The sequence below is a fragment of the Xenopus tropicalis genome, chromosome 5 (assembly GCF_000004195.4).
Source record: "Xenopus tropicalis strain Nigerian chromosome 5, UCB_Xtro_10.0, whole genome shotgun sequence".
In the NCBI taxonomy this organism is placed as follows: Eukaryota; Metazoa; Chordata; class Amphibia; order Anura; family Pipidae; genus Xenopus; species Xenopus tropicalis.
Genome location: NC_030681.2, coordinates 135,072,118 through 135,097,697, shown reverse-complemented (window position 1 = coordinate 135,097,697; position 25,580 = coordinate 135,072,118). Strand labels below are relative to the sequence as shown.

General features: G+C 40.0%; 1 protein-coding gene across 1 annotated transcript in view; it reads left to right on the top strand.

The window, feature by feature from the left end:
• Positions 1 to 25,580, top strand: part of eipr1 (EARP complex and GARP complex interacting protein 1) — an 89,857-nt gene that overhangs the window by 9,463 nt on the left and 54,814 nt on the right. Inside the window, exons 2-3 of the mRNA NM_001011292.1 lie at positions 1,642 to 1,725; positions 4,165 to 4,297. Coding sequence (NP_001011292.1) covers positions 1,642 to 1,725; positions 4,165 to 4,297 — 217 coding nt within the window. The remainder of the gene's footprint in view (positions 1 to 1,641; positions 1,726 to 4,164; positions 4,298 to 25,580) is intronic.

Below are 25,580 nucleotides of genomic sequence, written 5' to 3'. Positions count from 1 at the left end.
GGGTGAATGAGTGTCAGGCTTTGACAGCCAGTGTTCAGAGATTGCGGGCAAGCTCCTTTTTTATTTCATTTTAATCTCTGGGGTTTACTTGTGGAAACCACCATTTTTTTTGTTCAATTGTAGATGGAAAAAGTTGCAGAATTGTTGGACTGGAGTTTTTCATGTGTGACTTAACATCTGTAATGGATGAGCAGAGTTTAATTATGATCACATAGGCTTTCTGTCTAAATGCAGCGATACATGTAGCAGAGCTTCATATCTGTGGGTGTGAAGTTTATTCATAGTGACAATAGCTCAATGCTGAAAGCTCTTCCAAACATATACCTTGCATTTCAAGTACACAGAGGCCCAAACACCAGCCAAATAATAGTGACTGTCTGTAGCATATTACTGGCATATGCCCTCTGGCATTGCCACAATCTACAGATTGCCAGTCTGGGCCTGTCTGTACATCCGCAAGTGCAGTTACGCTCCCTGCAATTTCCCTGCAATCAGTTGTGCATAAACCCACTTTCTTTAAAGTTACTTGCGTCAAAATGTGCTCTTTGCACTTCTGTATAGTTGCTTTCGGCACTGCCCAGTCCGTACGTCTTCCTTTCTGAATCGTTCGCTGCTGTGTGAACCCTGAAGCTACCGCCACCTCCTGATCAGACCCAGCATCAATAGGTGGGAAGGGCCCGGACATCACTCAAACTCTGATCAAGTGTATCACCCCTATGGGACTGCAGTGATGCTAGAATTCTGTGCATTATGTGAATAAACATGGCAGTTGAGCTCAAAAGTGTACTTTTCTTACTGTACCTGCGAATGGACATGAGCCCTAATATGAAGTAAATGTGAGGGATTTTTAAGCGAGAACATTCTAATCATAAAGCAATTGTACACTTTCAATCGAAGGTATCATTATACTGTTCTTTTATACACCAAGAAATTTATGAAATAGTGCGATGTGACATGCTTAGATCAGATCCTATCTTGTTGTTCCATTGTTTCCAAGTAATGGATTTTGGGACTTTGAAGCCCCTCTTCTAAACAGGCATTCTGTGTACCACCAACTGTAGAAAGCAGAGAAATTTCAAGTCCCAGAATCCATTGCTTCATAATTCGCAGAGAATGAGTTCATGTGAAAAACTGAGGTGTATTTTACCTTTAAAATCCAGTGGGTGAGCTCAAACCTGTAGGGTTTTCCTTGAAGATGGAAATTACTTTTCCAGGATTCCCTCGCAAACAAAGTAAGAGAGGGACTCCTCTCCTGAAATGCTTTTCCTGGCAGGTGATGTTAATTTTTTTTTTTAATATAAATTGATGTAATCTGAAATGGATAAGGTCTAATAAACTATAGAAGGAAGTTTATTTTGTGCAGCTACTGTCATTGTTCCATAATAAATAGGGGCAACATGTTATTCAGCCTTTTGCAGAGATTGAATCACATGAAAAGAATTTGTGGATAAATAACCTGAGAAAACCAATACAGCCCATACCTATACCTAGAAAATAACCAGACTGGCTAAATAGTTTAATAACAGGGAGCCAGCTAAGCTTTGTTTGCATGTAAAGCTAAAAAGTTGTTTTTTATCTTAATATTTCATGAAATGACTTCTCCTGTATGGTTGATTTTATGATTATTCTCATTTTTTGTAGGCTCGAGCCCTGGCTGCTCAGACAGCAGAGACCGATGCCATAAGATTCCTGGTAGGAACACAGTCTCTGAGATATGATAATCAGGTGAGTGTTACTTGCGCAAAACTCCTATTTTTCATTATTTGGGGCAAGTGGTGTACAAGTATGGCTGCAAATATTGGTGCAAACTACCTCTGCAACATTAGGGCTAAATGTTCTACTGAAATCAGATTTTCATGTGAAACACCTAAGCACAGTCAAACCCCAATTTTACATTTGCCCATATTATGCTTTACCAGATTTTTTTTGCAGTCCTTCCCATTTTTCGTATTTCAGTTGAAACATTTGCTGAATTTGAAGTTGGGTTTTCGTACATTTTACACCATTACACACCATTTTTCATTTTTTTTTTGGTTTCCATGATTTTACATATTTTACACCCAAAATATAAAACTGGGGTTTTAAATGACAGCTTACAGATCATTTTAAAAAATGAAGGACACCTCGAATAAATGGAGTGTTTGGCTCAATTAAATCCATGAACCCTTTGCAGGTAGACTTTCTTGAAGTTCCTTAGGCAGTGCTCCTGAAGTTACCAGGGGTGGCAAAAAGTCGCTCCCGCTAACTTCAAGAGCTGAAATTCAGATGTTTAAATTGCTGTTGTGCTCTCTGCACTAGCGATGTGGCCCCCCACCCTTTGCCCCTTCCGAACCAAGAAAGTGCAGAGGGGCGGCGGCATCCATAGGGCCGCCTCAGGGCAACATTAGGGGCTGAAATGCCCCTGGCCCACATGTGAAGGTACTTAGAGTTTCTGCTCAACATTAATATTGCATAGTGAATTTGTACAATACAGAAAGGGGGAGATTCATTGTGAATCAATCTCTAATTGCTTTGTGTAAAGACAGAACTAAAGTTCTGTAGCAGTGGAACAGTAAATTGACACAAAGGGTGGAGTTCACAAAAATAGTGACCTTGAGACAAAATAAAAGTTTGTTGGATTTACCACCTTATTTACAAACCTCTATCTCCACTTCTGTGAATTTGTCTTTTACACATACTCTTTTTAAATTTTGTCTTTGAAACAACATTTTACACACATTTTTGTGACTCTTAGCTGTACTAGCTGTATTAAGTTTTCCATTCCGAGAAGAGATTCACTGCCTCTTTAATAGGCTAATATGGGAGATCACATGCTTTATCAACTAAAATTTCAGCTATTTTCTCATCTCTCAGTTGACAAATGAAGCAACACATGAGTTATATTCAGTAGGTGCTGTCTCCTGTTAAATGAGAAGTAAACCTCCTGAAATATTTTTAGGTTTAGTGCCAGTGTACTCCATTCTCCCTCCCCAACCACATAAGGTACACTTGCCCCAGTTTAACAGAGGACTGTTGTATATTCAGAACTGTAAAGCCACAACCCCATATTTGGAGATGTGACTTTAATTCCCATCACGGATTTCAACTAGGAACATGTGCAGTGGCCCCGTTTCACAGTTTGTACTCCAGTGTGCATGCATGGCTTGCTGATCAGCAAAATGGATTTTGGGAGCATAGGTGACGCTGCTAAAGGTTGTGGCCAACACTGCTCAACAGCTCTGTAGTTCTGGACATGCGAGGGCACAGATAAGTTGGGAGAAGTGTCTGTGACTTGTTGGGCTTTGTATTAGTACTAAAACTAGCCAGGGAGGCTTTGCTTTTCCTTTAAATATAGATATATAAAATATAGTAATTTATAACACTATTATTGCCTAAACTGGCAAAATAATGCAAATAAGAGTTAAAATTTTTTATATATATATATATATATATAAAATTGTATAAACAACACTTTTTTTGTTTAATCTGTGTTTTACTTGTTTATTAACATGTTTGAGGTTTTTTTGCGCCTATTGTTCTAGGGTTAGACAGAAACTTGTCCCCTTTCAATAGGCTGCTAATCCGCATTAATATGTTATGTGTAATATGTGAGCCCTAATGATGCCCCTACAAGAGGTGTGACATGAAGACTGTGTGAAGCAAAGCAGAGCAGAAGCACTGAGAATTGATCTGACACGGGGGAGGAGTTTCACTCAGCTTTACTCCATTTTTAGAATAGCGGGTAAAAATGCGGTTTAAAATGTTGTTTTTGCATTTTTCACAAAAGTCAGCTGTCTTTCTTACACCAAAAAATGAAAAGTTGCGGTTGAGTCAGAATTCAGGTGGATTTCTGTTTGTAAATATGAAGAAAGTCTTTTACTCCAGTTTAACCACCACTTTTACTCCAAAAACAGCTGTCTCCACTTTTATGAATTATTATTATTAACATGCGTTTATAAACTGCCAACATATTCCGCAGCACTGTGGGTTTCATACATTTGACATACTGTACAGAGTTACATACAAAGCAACCAATAACCAATACAAGAGGTGAAGAGGGCCCTGCCCAAAGGATCTTACATTCTATAAATCGCCTCTTTTCAGTGCTAGAGTCTTTATTTATATTTACAATTCCATTTTCCATGTAATTTTTCCTTCACTAATGTAATGTTGTTACGTGTCTAGATTCATGTTATAGACTTCGACGATGAGAATAATATTATCAATAAGAATATCCTACTTCACCATGCGGGAGAGATCTGGCAGATTAGTGCTAGCCCAGCAGACAGAAATGTGCTTGCAACATGCTACAATAAAAGTAAGTCATTATCATACCATGGTAGAACCAGTAGGGATGCTTCTAATCCATGATTAAGTTTGGAACTCAAGTGCTAACCTGAAACAAATCTGAACCCTTATTCATATGTCTTTAAAACTCTGAATACATGAATATTTTATTTATTTTTATTTTTTTTCTTACATTTTGGCTTGCAAATTTAGATTAGGTTTGGTATTTGTCTTAATTTTTTTGTGGAGGAATTGGTATTTGGCAATAGGTAGGCTGGTGATTTTAATATTTTGTTGCTGCAGAATCATCTGTAAACAAACAAAAACAGTTGACTAAATATTTCTTACTTATAAAGATGTGCCCTGATAATGCAGGGAATCATTCTTGTTTTATAAATTATTGTTTTTAATTATTCTTAATCAGACTTTTGGGCTGTTTGGGGAAGCAGTTCACTTTCCTTTTAGTGTTTCCTCAGTTCTTGAAACATACTCATTAAATTGTCCAGATAAATGGTTTATTTTACAAAGAGGTCATTTTCAGCTGGTTGGTTCAGCCAATATTTATATATTTAGTTCTGTACTTTCCAGTGGTTCCACTTGCTGCAGTACAATCCTGAATAAAGAATAGGTTTTACTGGAAAATGGGCAGGGTTTGGGGTAAAAAGAGGTGTCTCCCAGCATGACCAGGGCCGGGCAGGTCAGGGGCATGACCTTATTTGCTCCTTTTTTTCAAAGAAGAATGTTAGGTTGTATGTAGTTGGCAATAGAAACTAAAAGCAATTAATGTAGGTGCTCACACCACTTCCACCTCTCCAGCTTTGCTCATTGGTATATATACCCCGAGGACATACAATAATGCTCAGTGCAATGCCAACGGATCTCCTTATGGAACAATAAGCAACAAATTAAGCTACACCGCTTGATTAGTACTTGACTTGAAAACTTGACTTTTATTCCAGGCAAGCTGAAATCCAACTTCAAAAGGATAAATATCACTTGATTTAAAATGATTTAGGTGCTTATGCCACAAAGAAATATTTGTAAAAATTATCATTCTTTTTCCAGATGCCACATCCTCTTTTTTTTGGCATACACCAGAACTATTTCTCAAATATTGGACTGGCTGATTTTTTTTCTGCTTTTGAAATATTTCTTACTAATACAACTTGTTACTGCTTTTGTAGTAGCAAGTGGCAGTAGCTGCAGAATCACAACCGATAATTGTTATTTATTTCCTATTATTTATATATCGCCCACACATTTTCATATTTCATCATTCACATCAGTCCCTGCCCCAGAGAAGCTTACAGTTCCTATGACACTATGGTCAGTTTAGTCAGAAACCAATTAACCTGCCTGTATGTTTTTGGAGTGTGGGAGGAAACCAGAGTACCTGGAGGAAACCCATGCAGATACGGGGAGACCATACAAACTCCTTGCAAATTGTGCCCTGTATGGGTTTGAACTCAGAACCCAAGAGCTTCAAGGCAGAATCTGTTTATATGGTAACATATTGCAGGAGTTCTATTCCATCATACATTTTTAAAACCTTATATTCAAAGAGAGCATGTAGCAAAATTTCTAAGAAGAGGGACCACACTGCCAAATGATTGAACTGAAAGACAACCTTGTAATGGCACACTGTAAAACTGGGCATATGCGATTTGGTCGCCATCACATTCGGGGTCCAGATATCAATTAGGAAGGACCTATACACAGGCCGCTAAGCAGCATCCATTCTTTGGGGTACCATGAAATTAACAAATAGGCTTTTTAATGTATCATATAGTCTTTCTTTTGTTCTCCAATTATAGGCATGAATAATGTCATAGAAAGCCTCCAAATATATACGAATTAGCCAGACAAGATGTGAAATAGCCTTAGTGAAGTGCATTGGAAGTTTTGTGACAGATGAGGTCAATTTTGCCAACAGCCTGAAAGAATATTTTGCCTCTGTATTCATGAGACAGACTGGATTTAATATCCCACTGACTAAAATAAATTATTCAGTTGAGGAAGGTGAAATGCCAAAAGGACTGTAGATCATTCCAGGAGAGAGTAGTAGTAGAAAATTAGAACTAGACAAATTCTCAAACAAGGAGAAATACTGCCTCGGAATGTCCACAGTTATAAGGTGCAATCAAAAAATCCCTTGCTTCAGTAATTAAACCTTAATCAGTACACTCTTCGCGTTCAGTCCCACTGCACACCATGGGCTTCAGCTGGGTGACATTAATAGATAATAGTAACTTGTTTTGCACGTTGTGATGGAAACCAGGTGGAATTCCAGTACTGTTAAGATGTGAGGAGGAGGTTTAGTTATCTGGCTCTAAGAAATGGTTTCAGGCTACAGACCCATGTTTTATTTAAGGCTAATGCCACACGTAGGATATTCTCTAAAACGCTTGCCAAGAATATGCCTGCTTGAAAATCCTCCTACCTGTGTCTGCACTGGGAAGCATTGAATACACTTGGGGGCAGGCACATTTAACCGATATCCGTCAAAAAACACAAGACTTTAACATGAATTTAAAGCTCTGGACATCTGTGCACACCTTAGCTTTCAAACCCGGGTATCTTCGGGTGCAGAGGAAGAGTATACTTCCTGCACTCTGTTTGACCTGCACCCAACCCAATCCCACTATGTCACCCAAGCTTCATCCTAAACCCGCCTGACCTAAGGGTAAACCCATGGGTTGCAGGTCAACCGCACATCACTGCAAGGCCCATCTAGACTAGTGTAAAGTCTCTACCACTGGACTCTGGAGCAATGGAGTCATGTCTTCAGGACTTGCATTTCAGCGTCTGGATGGTAAATGTATAATGACATTAGTAGCAATGGTGACTGGGAAACAGGCAGGACAGATGCTTGGCAACACATACAGTTTATTAAAACACAGACAGGGTTTACAAGACATGGCAGAAGGTAGACACTGGTACACACAGGGTAACACGTCAACAAGTCCAAGTCCAGGCAGTGGGTCAGAGCAGGCAAAGATTAAGTAGGGTCAGAAACAGACCAATGTGTTTCACAGAGTTCAAATACAATATTACAGAAGCACTTATAATATGTAGAGTGACCAACAGGAAGGTAAACCAACACCAGCCAAGGATTCCATGCAAGATTAGGGTATATATAGGCAGTCTCTCCTGGGAGCTCTTAGGGAATGAGCTACACCTCTTATTTAATAGAAGGCAGCTGGCAGCCATGGGCAGAACCTGGAACAAAGACTGGAATAGGTAGACTTCAATACAAAGAAAACGAGTAGCTTTAAGACAGAGGTAAGGGCAGAAGGTTTCAAAGTACCGGGTCACAGGAGACAATACATAACACTAGGACCTCTCGTTCGATTAAAAGTAAATAGCATACAATGAAATTCTTTCTACTTTGTGGCAGCGGTTTAGAAGACGCTCTGTCCTGCTTCAGCATTATAATGCATACTTGGACAGGCAGGTCTCTGGATACCTTTGACCATATAGTGTATATCACAGGATAAAAAGGCCAGGGCAAGATAAGTCACAAAATTCCATGCAAGCAAAATGGGATCTGGTAATTTTAAAGGAGAAGGAAATGTAAAAACTAAGTAAGCTTTATGAGAAAGGTCTATGTAAATACAGCCATAAGCACTTACAGTAATGCTGCACCTCTATCAAAAGAAACACAGGATTTATTTTCTCTTATTTTGTAAACATGATGTTCCAGTGTCTGACTTCCTCTCTCAGAAACATCCTTAATTCCTGTGGCCAGAGTCTGTGCAGTTCTCTCATCTCTCCCCTCTCCTGCTCCCCCCTCCCACCAGAATTCTAAGAACTCCCTCCCTCCTCCCTTAGGAATGTGTGATCTCAGCTATAATGGCTAGACTGCAGGAAGGAAGCTACTTAAAATGGCAGCTGCTATTTTAAGCAAACGGAGAAAGCTTCTAAAGCTGTTTACTCAGGTATGGCAATCATTTCTGCAGAATAAATATATTGTTCTAGGTGGCACTAAGGGGCAAATCTTTTGGCAGTAAAATGCCAAAATGCCTTTTCATCCTTGATAAACAGGCCCTTTATACTGTACTGTACTGGTGACTTTTACCTGTGTAAAATTACATCACTTACTGGCAATAAATGTAGTAACAAATCTTAGACAATGTATATTCTGTGAGCGAAAGGAGAAAGCTTTGTAAAAACAAGATCCCAGATTGGCAATATGTTTCTTTAGTTATTGCTATGAACTTTTTTTTGTCTTCTATCAGCTTTCCATATATGCTAGTAATCTTAATTCAGCAGCAGATGAAAGGTGATAGGATGCAGCTTCATAGCCAAAATAGAAATCTGTATGGGGAAAGCAATAATCTAAACATTCAAAATAAGTTATGTGTGATCCAGTGATCTCACAATGTAGTCCAGTAACATCAGGGGGAACTATGCTGTATAGCAGACAGGTTCAGCTTGTGACTCTCCAGCCGTTCTAGATTGGAACTGCCAGCATCTCATCGGTCTCATCTGTCCTGACTGTCAGAGGAATCCTAATGAAACAGGTGCATAAAGGCCATGTAGAAAAATAGCAAACAGCACCTTCTTGTCTCCATTAAAAAAGCCTTTATTTAATACACATGGCTTTTTGGTAAAAGAAACGTTTCAGGCCTACAACTGACCTTTTCTCAAGCTTCAAACATGTGCATAAAGGGACAGGCCTCAGTGTCCAGGCTACAATGCTCAGGCCAAGAAGTGATGAAAGACAAGGGATGACTCTGATTAACTGGTCCTTAAAGGAGATGGAATAGGTTAATCACCGGGGATTATGATTTGTTAGGCAGCTCCCCTCCAGCCATTATAATTGCTTACCTCAGACTGTTTGCCAGTGCTCCTCTGCGCTGAAAAACTTCCCTTCTCAGGGTATTATTCTACTGAGCACTGTGCTACCATCTTCTTGCCTTTCCCAGGGATCCCTTGCAGCTTCCCTGGGCTATAAGCATGCTCAGAAGAGTAAATTTGGAACTTAGAGTAAAAGCAGAGCCCAGGATCAAAGCCAAGGTCCCAACACACGAAAGAAGATATCTGGGCTGGCCAATTTTCAGCAAATATAAATGCTGACCTGGATTCTGAGGCAAGTGATTATAAACGCCGGAGGGTGCCATCCCCCATGATTAACCTTTCCTTGTCCTTTAATAGCCAGTAAGGTTGCCATGATTTTAAACACAAATTGGTAACTCCTTTGCTGCATTTTTGGTCCAATTGTTGGGGCTAGGCTTTCAAAAGCTAGGAAGTCTCTGGTTTAAAACCAAACCCATCCAATTTGCTGGCGGTAGCAGATTGCTTTATGAGAGACTTTATTAGAGCTTCAAGATAGTGGGGACATGTTCAGTAATGGCTGAAGCTGCTGAGAAATGCCACTAGTTAATATAACAAGTGGTTGTCAGGGCTTTTTAATTCACACCAACCACTCAGGTGGAACCTGTGGCCATGGACCCATAAATCAATAACAAGGTTATATAATGGTTTATCATGCCATCAAGTCAGTTGTATCTAGGTTTTCTTCCCAAAAATGTCACCCTAACTGCCCTCCCCGAAACTTTTTTTTCTGGCCCCTAGGAGTGCCTGCTCACAGTTTGGAGAACCTGTGAGAAGGCTTATTCTAATGTCTTCGCCCAGAGGCGAATAAGACTCCATGCAGAAAGTATAGTGGGGCTGGGGAGTGATAAAGAATTCACATTTTTATTAAAACAGTGGGGATCATTTTTTTTAAATGGCACCAAAAAAACATGTCAAGATGTGTCAGTAACACAGTTTTTATTAGAAAAGCATTGTTTTATATGCTAACTGACATACATTGGTTTGGGAACAAGAGCTACTCATTTTTCTTTATTGAACCAGAAATATTATAATGACTCTTTGAATTCAGAAAAAAATAATTACAATATTCAGTTATACATTTGGATTTTATTTTCATTGCAAAACAGATATTATTACAGCCAGAGTCAGTTTTTTGTCTTTATGTAAAAGTAAATGAACATTGGAAGAATGTGGAGGCACCTCAGAGACTATTGTACAACATTGTGTTTGCAAAAGAAAAGCCAAAAAAAGATGTCCGGCAGCCGAATATTAGCATAGTACCAACATAGGTGCTTTACATTAGAAATCTTAACAGGGATTAGAATTCTGAAACATTTAGAAACGCTCAAGTTTGAATATATGAAAAGGAGATCACGAATGACATGTCTGCTGGAGATCTTTGAACATATTGTCAAGCCGAGAGACAAAGGAGAACCTGCAGACATAATTTAACTGGATTTCTGAAAAGCATTTGATATAATGAGCAGCACCGACGGTTCATCTACAAAGTTAATAGCTGGAACAGAGAAAATCTGGTTTGAGCTCAAAGTAAAAGCAGAAATGCAAAGGGGTTTTTAATGCAAGGGCCATTTTGTTTCTGGTATTGTTACTATTATGATGCCTACCACTGTGCCACGGTATGGAGCGATTAAAAGCACTGTTAACCAATGAAAGGTTTATAGATCAACCTGGATATCCAAAATGTCACTTAAAGAATGCTCCGTTCCCTGAAATATCTCATCTTTTGTTACATCATTGGAGTGCATTAGCTCCCTAGTAAAACTAATAAACAAAAGAAGGTTCCGGCACTCAAAGGCAATTGCAATGGGGAACCAGTCCCTTGTGCATAATGTATCAAGGAGAAACTATAACATTTCGGGAGCATGACCCTTTGTCAGGTGCTTAGTACTTCTTGGGGGAGTGCCATCTCCCTAAAGGACTGTGCACTAGGCTAATCTGTTTTAGAGGCCCGGGTGTGCCCGTATACATTTTGTCTTTAGTAAAACTGACAAGTTCCAACAAAGACACTTGAGTCAGTCCTGCATAGGCATACAGATGTGCTATAGATGAACCTGTTAGCTTAGTGCCATTAACCAAGTCATGCCGACAGGTCCAATTATAAAGCTAACAAGAATGCCTATGCCAGTCCTGCAGCTGTGAAACGCACAGCGTTACTATTGATGGAGCAGTGACAATATCTGTGTTGAAAAACTCCCAATGGACAACCAACTTTCCACTTTAGGGACCCTGACAATGATCACCATGAACAAGCAGCCCTCTAGGAGGCTCTGTGCCAGTGGCAACAACATTATGGGGATAAAAAATTAGGGATGAGCCCTCCTAGTCTGCCCTTGTAGCATATAAAGGATAATATATTCCCCTCTAAAATAATAATATCATCAGAAGCCCCATTTAAGTCCTGTGACTTGTGGCCTCCTCTGTAACTTCTTATAGTCTTATACATTGAAGTCATGGTACATTATCCTCTATAATATATGGTGTACTCGCCAATGGGTCATTGCACTTCTAGGCCACCCGTTTAAAAGTATAAATGGACCTACAATGCAGGTTGTCCTGTGGACTATACAATGTATAGGACAGGTCCCTGCTGAGGACAAGTGATGTGTTATGATCCTGCTATTGCTGTAATATTTAAAATCAGATCAAATAATTCTGTACTATTGAGCACTCTTTTGTCTCCTCCCCTTCCAGTGAGCACTGAGCTATACCTGTGTTTGCATTCACTCAGTAAGTGCCCTTGGTAACAGCTAACTCCTGCCTGCAGAACAGTAAATATTTTCCAACTGGAGCAACATAGAGCTGGGCAGATTTATCGCACATATCAGGTTTGATTTTCAAATATCTGAGAAACACCTCTACTAGTATGTCGTTTTGTAACGGCTAAAAAGATAAGGAATAAAAATGCTAACATACAGGGCCGATAATGAAATCCAGTTTTGACCACTCCCTCTTTTTAAAACCACACACACTTTAAACTGCACCCATGTTATTATGAGAACTTTTAAGACCATACCAACATTAATGGTAGTAGCACAGCAAAAAAACAAATGGTTGGTGCTCACTGCAGGGATATGCCCCATCATTAATATGTGAAAGAAGCAACCCCCAGCACATAATTACACACATGTAGGAACCTACTAACAACCATTCCCAAATACTAAAAAAAACAGAACCCCCTGCCAGATATATCACACACAGGCAGCATAGGGCAGGCAGAGTATGGCACACACTATCAGTATTGGGCAGGCAGAATATGGCACACAGGCAGCATAGGGCAGGCAGAGTATGGCACACACAGGCAGCATAGGGCAGGCAGAGTATGGCACACACAGGCAGCATAGGGCAGGCAGAGTATGGCACACACAGGCAGCATAGGGCAGGGAGAGTATGGCACACACAGGCAGCATAGGGCAGGCAGAGTATGGCACACACAGGTAGCATAGGGCAGGCAGAGTATGGCACACAGGCAGGGTAAAGGAGGCCATGCAGAGTATGGAAAGAGACAGGGAAACCTATCATGTCTATGTAAGTAATTGATCACGGCCACTCCAAGATAAACAGTTTGTACTGCAGTATATACAGTGACATAATGCCGGCACTGATCCTACATTATGAGGTGTGAACAATGCATGAGTCTACAGTCTGAGTATGAGGTCTTATAAGTGTAAACAATACAGGAGCTTAAAGGTGTGAATAATACAGGGGCTTACAGCCTGAATCTGAGGTGTGAACAATGCAGGGTGGGGGGGCAGGTAGTCTCAGTACTGGTACCATTTAAACCTTGTGTCTCAACCCTTTCTCCTTGTAGATTGTAAGATCTTTTGGGCAGGGCCCTCTTCACCTCTTGTATCGGTTACTGATTGCTTTATATGTTACTCTGTATGTCCAATGTATGTAACCCACTTATTGTACAGCGCTGCGGAATATGTTGGCGCTTTATAAATAAATGTTAATGTAATTTAATGTAAGTTAAAGCTTACACAGAGATAAGCAGTCACAGCAGCCAGACAGATGGGGGCCACACAAGGGTGGGGTGCGGACTAGTTTTGGGCGGTATGACCAAAAATTTATATCACGGTATTTTTCAAAATTATATCGGTATCACGGTATTTGACGGTATTTCTTTTTCCCCATGCATGATTAGGTGACCACCCCAAACACCCCCCCCGCCACCCCAACCACCCCCCCCGCCACCCCAAACACCCCCCCCGCCACCCCAAACACCCCCCCATCCCCTTCACATAAATATAAATTACTGGCCAGGCAGCCGCAGGCACCCCCATAAAATATGCAGGCCAGGCACCCCCGACAGCGCACATTGGTGTTCAGTGAGTGGAACTCAACTTACCTGGTTCCTCAAGCTCCAGCGATGTGTCCGACTCCGATGGCGCTTTTGTAGAGTGTGCGCGCTGACGTCACGCGCGCAACCCGGAAATACTAAGAAAAATTGCCAGGAGGCGCGCACACCGGTATGCCGGTATGTTAAAAATTTATATTGTTTTTTTTTAAAAAAAAACGGTGTTCGGTTTATACCGGTATACCGCCCAGCACTAGTGCGGACCACCGATTGTTCAACACTGATATAGAATAATCTCCTATTTCTGTTACCCAACTCTTAGTTTAGGACAGTTGGATATGTTTTTTGGAAATGAATCCCTTCTCTTTATAAATGTTTCAGTTCCAAAATATTTGGGCAAAGCCTGTGTGATTTCTAATCTTCCCCACAATGCAGATTGTGCAGCCTCAGGGTTTAGGAGATTCACATACCAGCGAGGAGTTCTGTGGTGCACTGCAGAGACAGCGTCTGATGATACACCGGCACTGCATAATGTTCTGCTTTTGCTATTTAGAACTGCTTTTCAGAGGCTGCTACAGGCAGAGCTTGTGTCCCGCTCCTCAATATTGCCTGCAAGTGTTACTGCCTGTCAGCGGGTCCCAATGCTGTTTAGCCTGGGTATCTGCGATCCACTTCAATACACATAAATAATAAGTAAAATCAGGCGCATAATTTATTCAAAAACAATTCTTTGATGAAATCCCAAATTTAATTAAACAAAGCATAGTCTAAAGCAGGGGTCCCTAACCTTTCTTACTCGTGAGTCACAGTCAAATGTAAAAAGACTTGGGGAGCAACACAAGCACCATAAAAGTTCATGGAGGTGCCAAATAAGGGCTAAGATTGGCTATTAGGCAGCCTCTATGCACCCTATCAGCTTACAGTGGCTTTTTTTGGTATCTTGCTTTTATTCAACCAAAACTTGCCCCCAAGTCAGGTATTCAAAAATAATTACCTGGTTTGGGGGCACTGAGAGCAACATCCAAGGGGTTGGTGAGCAACATGTTGCCTCTGAGCCACTAGTTGGGGATCACTGGTCTAAAGCATAAAAAAAAATAATTTTAAAAATCAGAACTATTTGATTCTATGGGCCATGGGTCACCCCTAATTTGGAGCTTTCTGCATAAAGGGTTTCTGGATAATGGATCCCATATCTGTATATAGCACCCTCAGTGTAGTTGGTTGCTAACTTTTCCCCCAAACCAGTACTCTTTCTTGAGACTTGTGCAGGCACATTATAGTAACATTTTCTTTTAGTAAACTGCTAGGCAAGATAGCCACAAGGGATGCCTTGGGAAATAGTACATACATGCCAGCACAGTACTGCTGTATTTCTCTTTCTTTGTCCTTTAAAATTCTCTCTGGGGCTGATTCATTAACATTGATGCTAAATTATACTTATAGCAACCAATCACCTCTTTTTTATGTTCTAAATTGTTGTGGGTGGTTTAGAACTAATTGTTGATTGGTTTCAGCATGCATGTTAGAAAAGGGCCCCAATATATTCTGACTTGAGAAAAAGTTATGTTTTTCTTATTAGAGGTGTTTGTTGGCAACCCCGTTAGTTAAGAGTGGGGCCATTAATTGCCAGACTCCTATAATCCACACCTGTATTTGAGATTTGTGTCTTTCCTTTATTATTATTATTATTATTATTATTATTATTAACATTTATTTATAAAGCGCCAACATATTCCGCAGCGCTGTACAATAAGTTTCCTTTCTTCACTTTTATCTGATTCATTAAGAATTCTACTGCTTCAACATACACTTAACAAAGTAATGGTTTAAAATGGTAATACAGCCATAAGCAATCACAGAAACGCTGCACTGAGTCCTCTATACAAATAACAGCAAAAGATTCAGTGAAAATAAAACCACATTTTAATGGCTCAGAGATTTTTTCAAAACATGATTCAAAACAAATTCAAATGTATACTATACCACACAGTGACAGGGTACATCCTAGTGCCTCTCCTAACGCGTTTCGCACAAAGTGCTTCATCAGAGGAGGTATTGTGTGCTGATGTCACTTCCCTTTTATACCAAACAGCATATCCCATATACAGTGTGCAGGGTTGATGCTATACCTTATAGTGAGCATATATTACAATAATTCTTAAGATATACACATTTCAGGGTTTAAGATTACCCTGTATTCAGCATAAGTTATAACAATTCTTAAAACATACATGTTCCAGGGTCTAAAATTGCCCTGTATTCAGCATAGATTATACAAAACCACATAAAAAAACTTTATATAACCTCTATCAAAAGAAACACAGGATTTCTTGTTTCCTTTTTTGTAAACATGTTGTTTGGGTATCTGACTTCCTCTCTCAGAAAAATTCTTAGTTCCTGTGGCCAGAGTCTGAGCAGTTCTCTGCTCTGTCCCCCTCTCCTGCTCCCCCCTCCCATAAGAATTCATAAAACTCACTCCCTCCTTCCTTAGGAACGTGTGATCTGAGCTACCAGCCTCTTAGAAGCTAGGAAGACCACACTAAAATGGCAGCTGCAGTCTTACACAAACAGAGAGACCTTCTAGGGCTCTTTACTTAGGTATGGTAATGCTTTCTGCAGAATAAATATATTGTTCTAGGTGGCACTTATGCAGTAAAATTCCAAAATGACTTTTCTTCTCCTTAAATACTTGTTTCAAAATCAAATGTTGTTTTAGGTCGCTCTGACCTTCAAAGAGGGCTCTTGAGCTGAAGTCTAAAACTGATAATATCTTAGAAACTAAATGTATATAAATTGCAAAGTGCCACAGACCTGGCATTTTCTATTTGCAGCTGCCTTCTCTAGGTATAGGCATAGAGACTTGTAATGTGCCCTGTGTGTGTGGAGCTCAGACAAAATAGCTAACAGCAGTTAGCAGTTTGTGAAGGGTACAGTGCTACCATGGTTGTAAAGGTACCTGTATTTATGAAATAGTAAAACTGAACCTTCTTTGTCTGTACTCATGTAAATGCCCAATGTAAAAAATGGCCACAGCAGCTAAATGATTTATCCGCCCTTCATTACCTATGGTAGAATGTTAATAGTCTCCTTCCAGCATGGCATGAGCAATATCGCCTCTCTGTATATCTTATATCCCACACTTTGTTGATCATCGATCTTCAGCTTACCTTTGCCATTTGCACTGGTGGGAAAATGCCATACATACAGAAATATTTATGACGGAGACCAAATTGATGTGCTTATGAGTGGCACTAAATGAATGAAATGAGGGAAGATAACCCTGGGGTCTTTCCTGAAACTCTCTATAATGTATTTTATTAAGGATTTTATACAGAGTCATTCATCTCTCTACAAGAGTCACATCATCTCCCATCCTCCTAAAGTCAATTCCCCGGCTTCTCATTAAACAGGGAATAACCAATTATATCATCCTTCTGCCACTCAGGATTCTTCATTCATTCATTCCATCTTACAGCCTGTCAATGATTTCCCATTTACACCACGACACCCCCATTACCATATACGACTGGTCATATTTCTGTTCCTTAAAGCTCTACCCTTTTCTCTTATTTTATTCCTTTGTCCCTTTAGAAACAAACCAATTAAAGTTGAATTAGCACTGAAATAAAATTCACAGATACATACTGCTTTGAACTTTGGCCAAAATGCTCTGTCTACACTTCCCCCAAATATCAGAACGCACAGAGGCAGGTGACTTGCACTATATCATATATACACTATAGGTAGGTTAGACTATATTATTAATTGGGTAGCTTCATTTATCCTTTAAAGGGTCAGTATACCACCAGGATTGCACTGAACATTTGCCTTTTGTTTTAATCATGGCAAATCTATGGTAGATAATTAGATTGCCAATGTGCAGTCCTTTCACTCTTTGTTTTGACTGTTTTGTTAGCAGGAGTCCATTATGCAGGGGGTTTATCTGCATATACTGGTAATCTAGTTATCAACTTCTCAAGGACCAAACATGAACCAGATTTAGTGTCCCTGTTTAGCTTAAGAAATAACAAAAAACATAGATTTTTCATGATTAAATCAATAGTCAGTAAGTATGCACAACCCAAGTGATTAGAGGAAACAAATACAATCTATATGATTAGTACTGAATGTATGCTTAATACTGTATGTACAGTATGATTAGTATTGTATTTATGCTTCGTACTGTGTTTATGCTTAGTACTGGTTTGATTAGTACTGTATGTAGGATTAGCACTGTATAATTGGCCCTATATGTATGATTAGTACTGTATATATGCTAGTACTGTATATATGATTAGTACTGCATGTATGTATGATCATTATTGTATGTATGCTTGGCACTGTATATGTATGGATGTAAGTATATATGGTTAGTACTGTATGTATGTAGATATAGTTAGTACTGTATGTATATATGGTTAGTACTGTATGTATGTAGGTATAGTTAGTACTGTATGTATGTATGGTTAGTACTGTATGTATGTAGGTATAGTTAGTACTGTATGTATGTAGATATGGTTAGTACTGTATGTATTGATGTAAGTATATATGGTTAGTACTGTATGTATGGTTACTGCTGTATGTATGGTTAGTACAGTATGTATGTAGATATGGTTAGTACAGTATGTATGGATGTAAGTATATATGGTTAGTACTGTATGTATGGATGTAAGTATATATGGTTAGTACTGTATGTATGGTTAGTATGGATGTAAGTATATATGGTTAGTACTGTATGTATGTATGGTTAGTACTGTATGTATGGTTAGTATGGATGTAAGTATATATGGTTAGTACTGTATGTATGTATGTAGGTATGGTTAGTACTGTATGTATGGTTAGTACTGTATGTATGTAGGTATGGTTAGTACTGTATGTATGGTTAGTACTGTATGTATGTAGGTATGGTTAGTACTATATGTATGGTTAGTACTGTATGTATGTAAGTATGGTTAGTACTGTATGTATGTATGTATGTATATAGGTATGGTTAGTACTGTATGTATGTATGTATGTATATAGGTATGGTTAGTACTGTATGTATGTATGTATGTATATAGGTATGGTTAGTACTGTGTGTATGGTTAGTACTGTATGTATATAGGTATGGTTAGTACAGTATGTATGGTTAGTACTGTATGTATGTATGTATGTATGTATATAGGTATGGTTAGTACTGTATGTATGTATGTATGTATGTATGTATATAGGTATGGTTAGTACTGTATGTATGGTTAGTACTGTATGTATGTATGTATGTATGTATGTATGTATGTATGTATATAGGTATGGTTAGTACTGTATGTATGTATGTATGTATGTATGTATGTATATAGGTATGGTTAGTACTGTATGTATGTATGTATGTATGTATGTATATAGGTATGGTTAGTACTGTATGTATGTATGTATGTATGTATGTATGTATGTATATAGGTATGGTTAGTACTGTATGTATGTATGTATGTATGTATGTATGTATATAGGTATGGTTAGTACTGTATGTATGTATGTATGTATGTATGTATGTATATAGGTATGGTTAGTACTGTATGTATGGTTAGTACTGTATGGCAGAGAATGTATGCACTTCTTTCTATCCCAGATATAGGAATGACAATGCTTCTCCTCTCTGGGCTGCTTTACATATATTTGCAGTTATTCAGGCCATTGGCACTGATTAAGCAGTGTGGGTGTTGGGTGGCAGATCTCTTTTTCATGCATAAGGCGCTCCAGACAAAGGTGTCTCAGTGCTGTGCATACCCGCAGCTCATTAGGGCTGGCACAGGCGGCCATGGCATGTGTTAGCAAGCTGCAGTTCATGGCGGATGGCCTCTTCACACCGACGGGATCCACATTAAGCCCTAGTGACAAGCCTCTCCGCTGCTATAAATTCTCCCCATCTCATTTCGGTGATTGTTGTGTTTTGCTGATGAGGAAAATCGAGCAATCATGAAATCCTTTGCATTCTGCCATTCCATTCCGCCAAACCCAGGGTGTGCGGCTCGTTATGAAAGGCTGGCGCTGGCGGGGAGGGGAGTAATAAGCCCCTTGGTTTGTCAATGGAAAAGAATGAGCTTTTTAAATCTGGCTGCTTGTTCCTCTCACACAGGGAGCATTAATGGGCACCAGCTGTGCTGCAGCTATAGCATCTCCAGCACTTCAGATTCGCACAGCGAGATGCCGTGTGGCGATGGCGCACAAGTACCTCCTGTGCCGTATCAGGAAGCATACACTTCACTTGTTGTTCCCTGGGCAACAGATTAACCGCAGCCAGCTGGCCATGCACTTCCCTCGCAGATCAAAGCGTGAGCTCTGCTATTTACTGCTCCGCTGTGGATGTCTGTAGGCAGCCGTCATGCACAAAGCATTACACGTTACCTTTCAAGGTTGCGCATGGGGGGATCATTATATGACCAGAAAAAAAGAAAAGAAAATAACGTTTACTCGCTCAGAATATAGAGTATTGCGTGTATTTCAAGCGATGGCCGAGTACGTTAATTATCATCTTATCTTACCTTGTGCTGGCCATTGTGGATAGTGACTTAGTTGTAATTTTGAAGCAATTACATGAATATGGATTACCCTTAGTAGCTCTGCTAATGAACTTGGGTCTCTGCACAGTTCTTGTATAGCCTTGTATCTGTTAGCTTATAAGCTATTCCATTTTGTGGCTAGTAACCTTGCATTTTGGCTTAGTTAAAGTTGCTGTATGTAACCTCAGTGCTGTTTTAAAAGAGAAGGAAAGGTAAAAACGAAGTAAGCTTTATCAGAAGGTCTATGTAAAGACGTCTTCACAGGAACGCTGCATAGAGTCCACTATCAAAAGAAACACAGTATTTCTTGTCTCATCTTTTGTAAACATGTTGTTTGGGTGTCTGACTTCCTCCCTCAGAAAAATTCTTAATTCCAGTGGCCGGAGTCTGCTACAGCTCTCTCCTGCTCCCCCCTCCCATAAGAATGCTAAGAACTCTCTCCCTTAGGAATGTGTGATCTGAGCTATAGGCTAGACTGCAAACAGGAAGCTATTTAAAATGGCAGCTGCTATCTTAAGCAAACCGAGAAAGCTTCTAGAGCTGATTACTCAGGTATGGTAATGCTTTCTGCAGAATAAATATAGTGTTTTAGGTGGCACTAATATGGCGAATCTATTGGCAGTAAAATGCCAAAATGACTTTCCTTCTTCTTTAAGGAAAAACTATACCTTTAGAATAAATACTTAACCAACAGATAGTTTATACCATATTAAGTGGCCAAACTGAAATATATATATCAATAAATATTGTCCTTTTACATCCTTTCCCTTGAGCCGCCATTAAGTGATGGGCTGTGTGCTCCCTCAGAGATCAGCTGACAGGAAATAATGCAGCTCGATTGTAACTGGACAAAGAAGAAATATGGGAGCAAAAGACAGGGCATGTCAGCCAATTAATGGGCAAGATTTTAACATGTATGTTTGCCCTTGGTTTGTTTGTATGCACTGTGACTCATTTGATCCCAGGGGGCATCTCTTAGTACTTGTAATAACAACATTCTATTACCTAGGATTACCTAATGGGGCACACTGCTAAAAAGTATATTTTTATGAAAATGGTTTATTTACAGTAGACAAAGCTGAGTTTTACATATGACCTATATATTTTTATAGAGATCTGCATTGTTTGGGGGGGGGGGGTATATATTTCCTTTAATAAATGGGCAATTGCCAAGGCTCCACCAAGACAGGGGCCCCCAACAAAAGACCTTCTATATATTATAAGCATCCCCTGTAAATGGTGGACACCTTATTGAATAATTTATAGGAGCTCTCATGTCGGACATGAACATAAGTATCTATTGATGGGCTTGTGGGATTATGCGCTAGTGATGTGTGGATAGGACCAAAATTCATAGGTTAGGCAGGTTCATGGGGAGATCCACTCAAGTAAGATCCAACCTTACTATGACCCACTGCTGCCTGCTGCAGTCTTTATTCATAGGCATACTACTGTTCAGCCCACCCCCTATGTGATGTCAGAGATGGGGGGGGGGTCTCTGGGTGGGTTAAGGTCGAGTGCAGGTTGACTATTTGTCAACACACATGTCACTAGTACACTCATACTATAATTTAAGCTTGCAAATTTTCAGTAAAATGAAGACTCTGTTTGCAGAATGTTTTACTCAATACTGAGCAAGACCAAGCAGCAGAGACAAGCAGTATGCCTTGCACCAGTTCTCCCCCCTGGTGTGGCTGCTTCCTGGGTGGGCCAACTGGAGCTCACTGACTAGAAGATATATATGGCCTGGGTGGGCCAACTGGGGCTCACTGACTAGCAGATGTATATGGCCAGGGTGGGGCAACTGGAGCTCACTGACTAACAGATATATATGGCCTGGGTGGGCCAACTGGAACTCACTAACTAGCAGATATATACTCTATATGGCTTGGGTGGACCAGCTGGAGCTCACTGACTAGTAGATACACATGGCCTGGGTGGGCCTACTTGAGCTCACTGACTAGCAGATATATATGGCCTGGGTGGGCTTACTGGGGCTCACTGACTAGCAGATATATATGGCCTGGGTGGGCTTACTGGGGCTCACTGACAAGCAGATATATATGGCCTGGGTGGGCTTACTGGGGCTCACTGACTAGCAGATATATATGGCCTGGGTGGGCTTACTGGGGCTCACTGACTAGCAGATGTATATGGCCTGTGTGGGCCAACTGGAGCTCAATGAGTAGCAGATACATATGGCCTGCCTACCACATGCAGCTTCACAATTCCTTCCCAGCCACCTATTCCCTCACTACTAAATTATTCTGTTTAGCTAATGCACCTGATGCGCATTTTGCAGTTCTGAAAGCAGTTCTAATGCACTGAGATGGCGCCTACACACCAATATTACAGCTAAAAATACTTTTGTTGGTTCAAGAATAAAAGTTTACATGGTAGAGTGAATTATTTGCTATGTAAACAGTGTAATTTAGAAATAAAATGTACACCATAAAAAACCATGACAGGATCCCTCTAAACGCACAGGTCAGATGGCTGTGGGACCCTGGGAAATAAAGAATATGGCTAGTCCCATGTGAAATTTTAAAATGAAATATAAAAAAAATCTGTGTGCTTTTTTGAAAAACTGATTAAAGTGCAGGATTCTGCTGGAGATTAACTGATGCGTTTTGATAAAAGCATGTTTTCCCATGGCAGTATTCCTTTAATAAAAGTGATTCAACCCTATAATGTTTTTTGGCCAAAAAATACACTACATTTCAGGGCTATAGCCAACGAGGGTGTGGTGCCCGGGAAAAAGTGTTCTCTTTGGTGACAAATAAAACTTCAAGCGTTCAGACCATGAGTAGTGCTGCTCTATTATTGCTACCCTTCTCCGTGTCTATGAAGAGTATATATGCTAAGGACCTCCCATACCAGTCAGTTGAACTGAAGAAGCTGCTCGGATGAGTAGTGAAACGTCTTCAGTGATTACCAAACAAGTCCAGTTGCTTTAAATTTATTTATACTAGATACCCTTTTCCGTGTTTGACAAATATAATCCTAAGGCTAACAAATACAGTGCGTCAGTAGCAGCTGGAGGTTTCCCAATGTGTCCCCCTAACCCCTATTGTAGCTGGTAGCTGCTAGGCATGTATTGCACTTATATACATTGCTGTCACATATTCTCCTGGGTGTTTCCACTCATGTGCTGTTTGCTGTATATTCAGTTGTGCAGTTACAGGTAGATAGGACCTATATATAGATATATATATTTTTTATTGAAGCTTATGGCACACAAGAGACTTTGAGACGATTGTACAGGTATGGGATCCCTTATCTGGAAACCTGTTATCCAGAAAGGTCATCTCCCACAGACTCCATTATAAGCAAATAATTCTATTTTTTTTTTAAAAATTTCATTTTTCTCTGTAATAATAAAACAGTACCTTGTACTTGATCCCAACTAAGATGTAATTAATCCTTATTGGAGGCAAAACAAGCCTGTTGGGTTTATTCAATATTCAAATGATTTCCCGAGCATTCTGGATAACAGGTCCCATACCTGTACCTACCCCTAAGTAGTCTTTGGACAGTTGTAGCTTAACATCAAGCACCTGTACTTTTTAGTAGCAGAATTAAAATGCCATGTGTACCAAGGTGGAGCTGATATTTCATTTGGTTACAAATGAGTTGCACAGTACCCAACATCTGCGTAATCTTCAAATAATCAGTACTAACAGGTAGGAACTGTCCCAAATCATCTCTGAAATCAATATTCTTCCTGAAGCCGGAACACCACATTATACGGCATTGTCATCAACCCCTCGCTGGTGAAAAGCACGTAAGATTAGACCTCACTGATGGAAAATCGCCTATCTAGCGCTTTCCCCCCCAACCTGGGAGCATGGCGAGAGCTCAGAAGTATAGCAAATATACATTGCAGCATGGTGTATCTGGCAATCGGAGGGTTACCCAGCATGGGGAGCTGTAAGGAACAAAAGGCGGATGATTGAACAGCTGTGAGTTGTAATGCCAGCTAATGAGTCCCCACACAGCTATAATCAGAATCCAGGCCAGTTATCCGGCATATTCTTTATGTAGAATATCCAGAACAAAATTCTTTAATCCTTTCTATCCAAGCACAAATGAAAAACACAAGTTGAAAATACCAATCTACATTTCTTAAATGCTTTACCTTTCTTTTTCTGAATGCTGCTTAGACTTTGCAATATGCATTCATTATAACTACCTGGATTTTTTCCTCTATACAGAGGTCTACAGCAATACTAGGTATTCACTTTAAGACTTTATAATTCATACTTCTACTCCTATAATCAGTTATACAGTAATAAACTGATCTCCCATTCCTCTCTTCCTATTGTTTTCTTAATTCCTGTAGATCAGGGCTGTCCAGCTGAATGCCCGCTTCGAAGGATTTTTTATCCCCCTAGTTTGTTATAGGGCTTCATAGATTTCAATTTATGACATCATCATTGTAATATAATCTGGTTCTCAAACACAATGTATGAGAAATAATGTCCCCACTGCATGTAATATGTTGGGCAGCACTGCTATAGATTCCTGCAGTTCTTTAAAGGAGAAGGAAAGGGAAAAACTAAGTAAGCTTTATCAGACAGGTCTATGTAAATACACCCATATTACATCCTCTATCAAAAGAAACACAAGATTTCTTGTCTTATTTGTGTAAACATGTACTTTGGTATCTGACTTTCTCTCTTTCACAAAAATCATTCATTCCCGGGGCCAGAGTCTGCGCAGCCCTGTCCTGCTCCCCCCCCCCCATAAGAATTCATAAGAATTCACTCCCCCTCCCATCAGCATGCTACCAACGGCTAGAGCTGCAGCAGGAAGCTAAGGAGACCAAGCTAAAATGGAGGGAGCTTCTAGGGCTGTTTACTCAGGTATGGTAAAGCTTTCTGCAGAATAAATATAATGTTCTAGGTGGCACTAATGTGGCTAATCTATTTCTAACTTTCCTTCTCCTTTAAGGGTAGGACTTTGCAGAAGAGATGCTTTCCCAAATATAACCAATTTTTTAAAAAAATGTGAAAAGAATCACATGACTAACAGGAAATATGTATCCGAAACCTCAGATTAAAATATTTTGGAATTAAATAATATGCTTTGTAGCAACAGTCAATATTGCATTCTATATTCATCCAGACCTCTCTATGCCGATAATCTGTGTGCTACACACCAGCATGGGTGCCCACTTTACATTGTGTACATAGGTACACATTACATTGCAGCGCCGATGTACACTTAGGAACACAAGAGTCCCCCAAATCAGTATTAGTAATGCTTGGGTAATTCACTGCCAGTCAGTGGGCACAGGTGCCAATTAGGGTTGCCACCCCGACCTGCAATTCACTGGCCCAGCCAGCAATTTACCAGCTAGGACCAGTGCCGGTATTACAAACTATCTGGCACTATCTTTCTTTAAGTTTTCCCCCTGAGATTCTCACTTATTAGTGCTCAGATCTGGTCCTTGTAAACCTCCTGCCCCCGAGCTGCCCATAGCCTGCCCCTGAGCTGCCCATAGCCTGCTCTACCCATTTCCCCACCCCTATGAGGTCATTGCCTCGCCTCTGTGATGTTACTGCTGGCCTTTCTGGACTGCAGGCCAAAAAGTTGGCAACCCTAGTGGCAATCAACAGGGCATGATTGTACAGTAATTT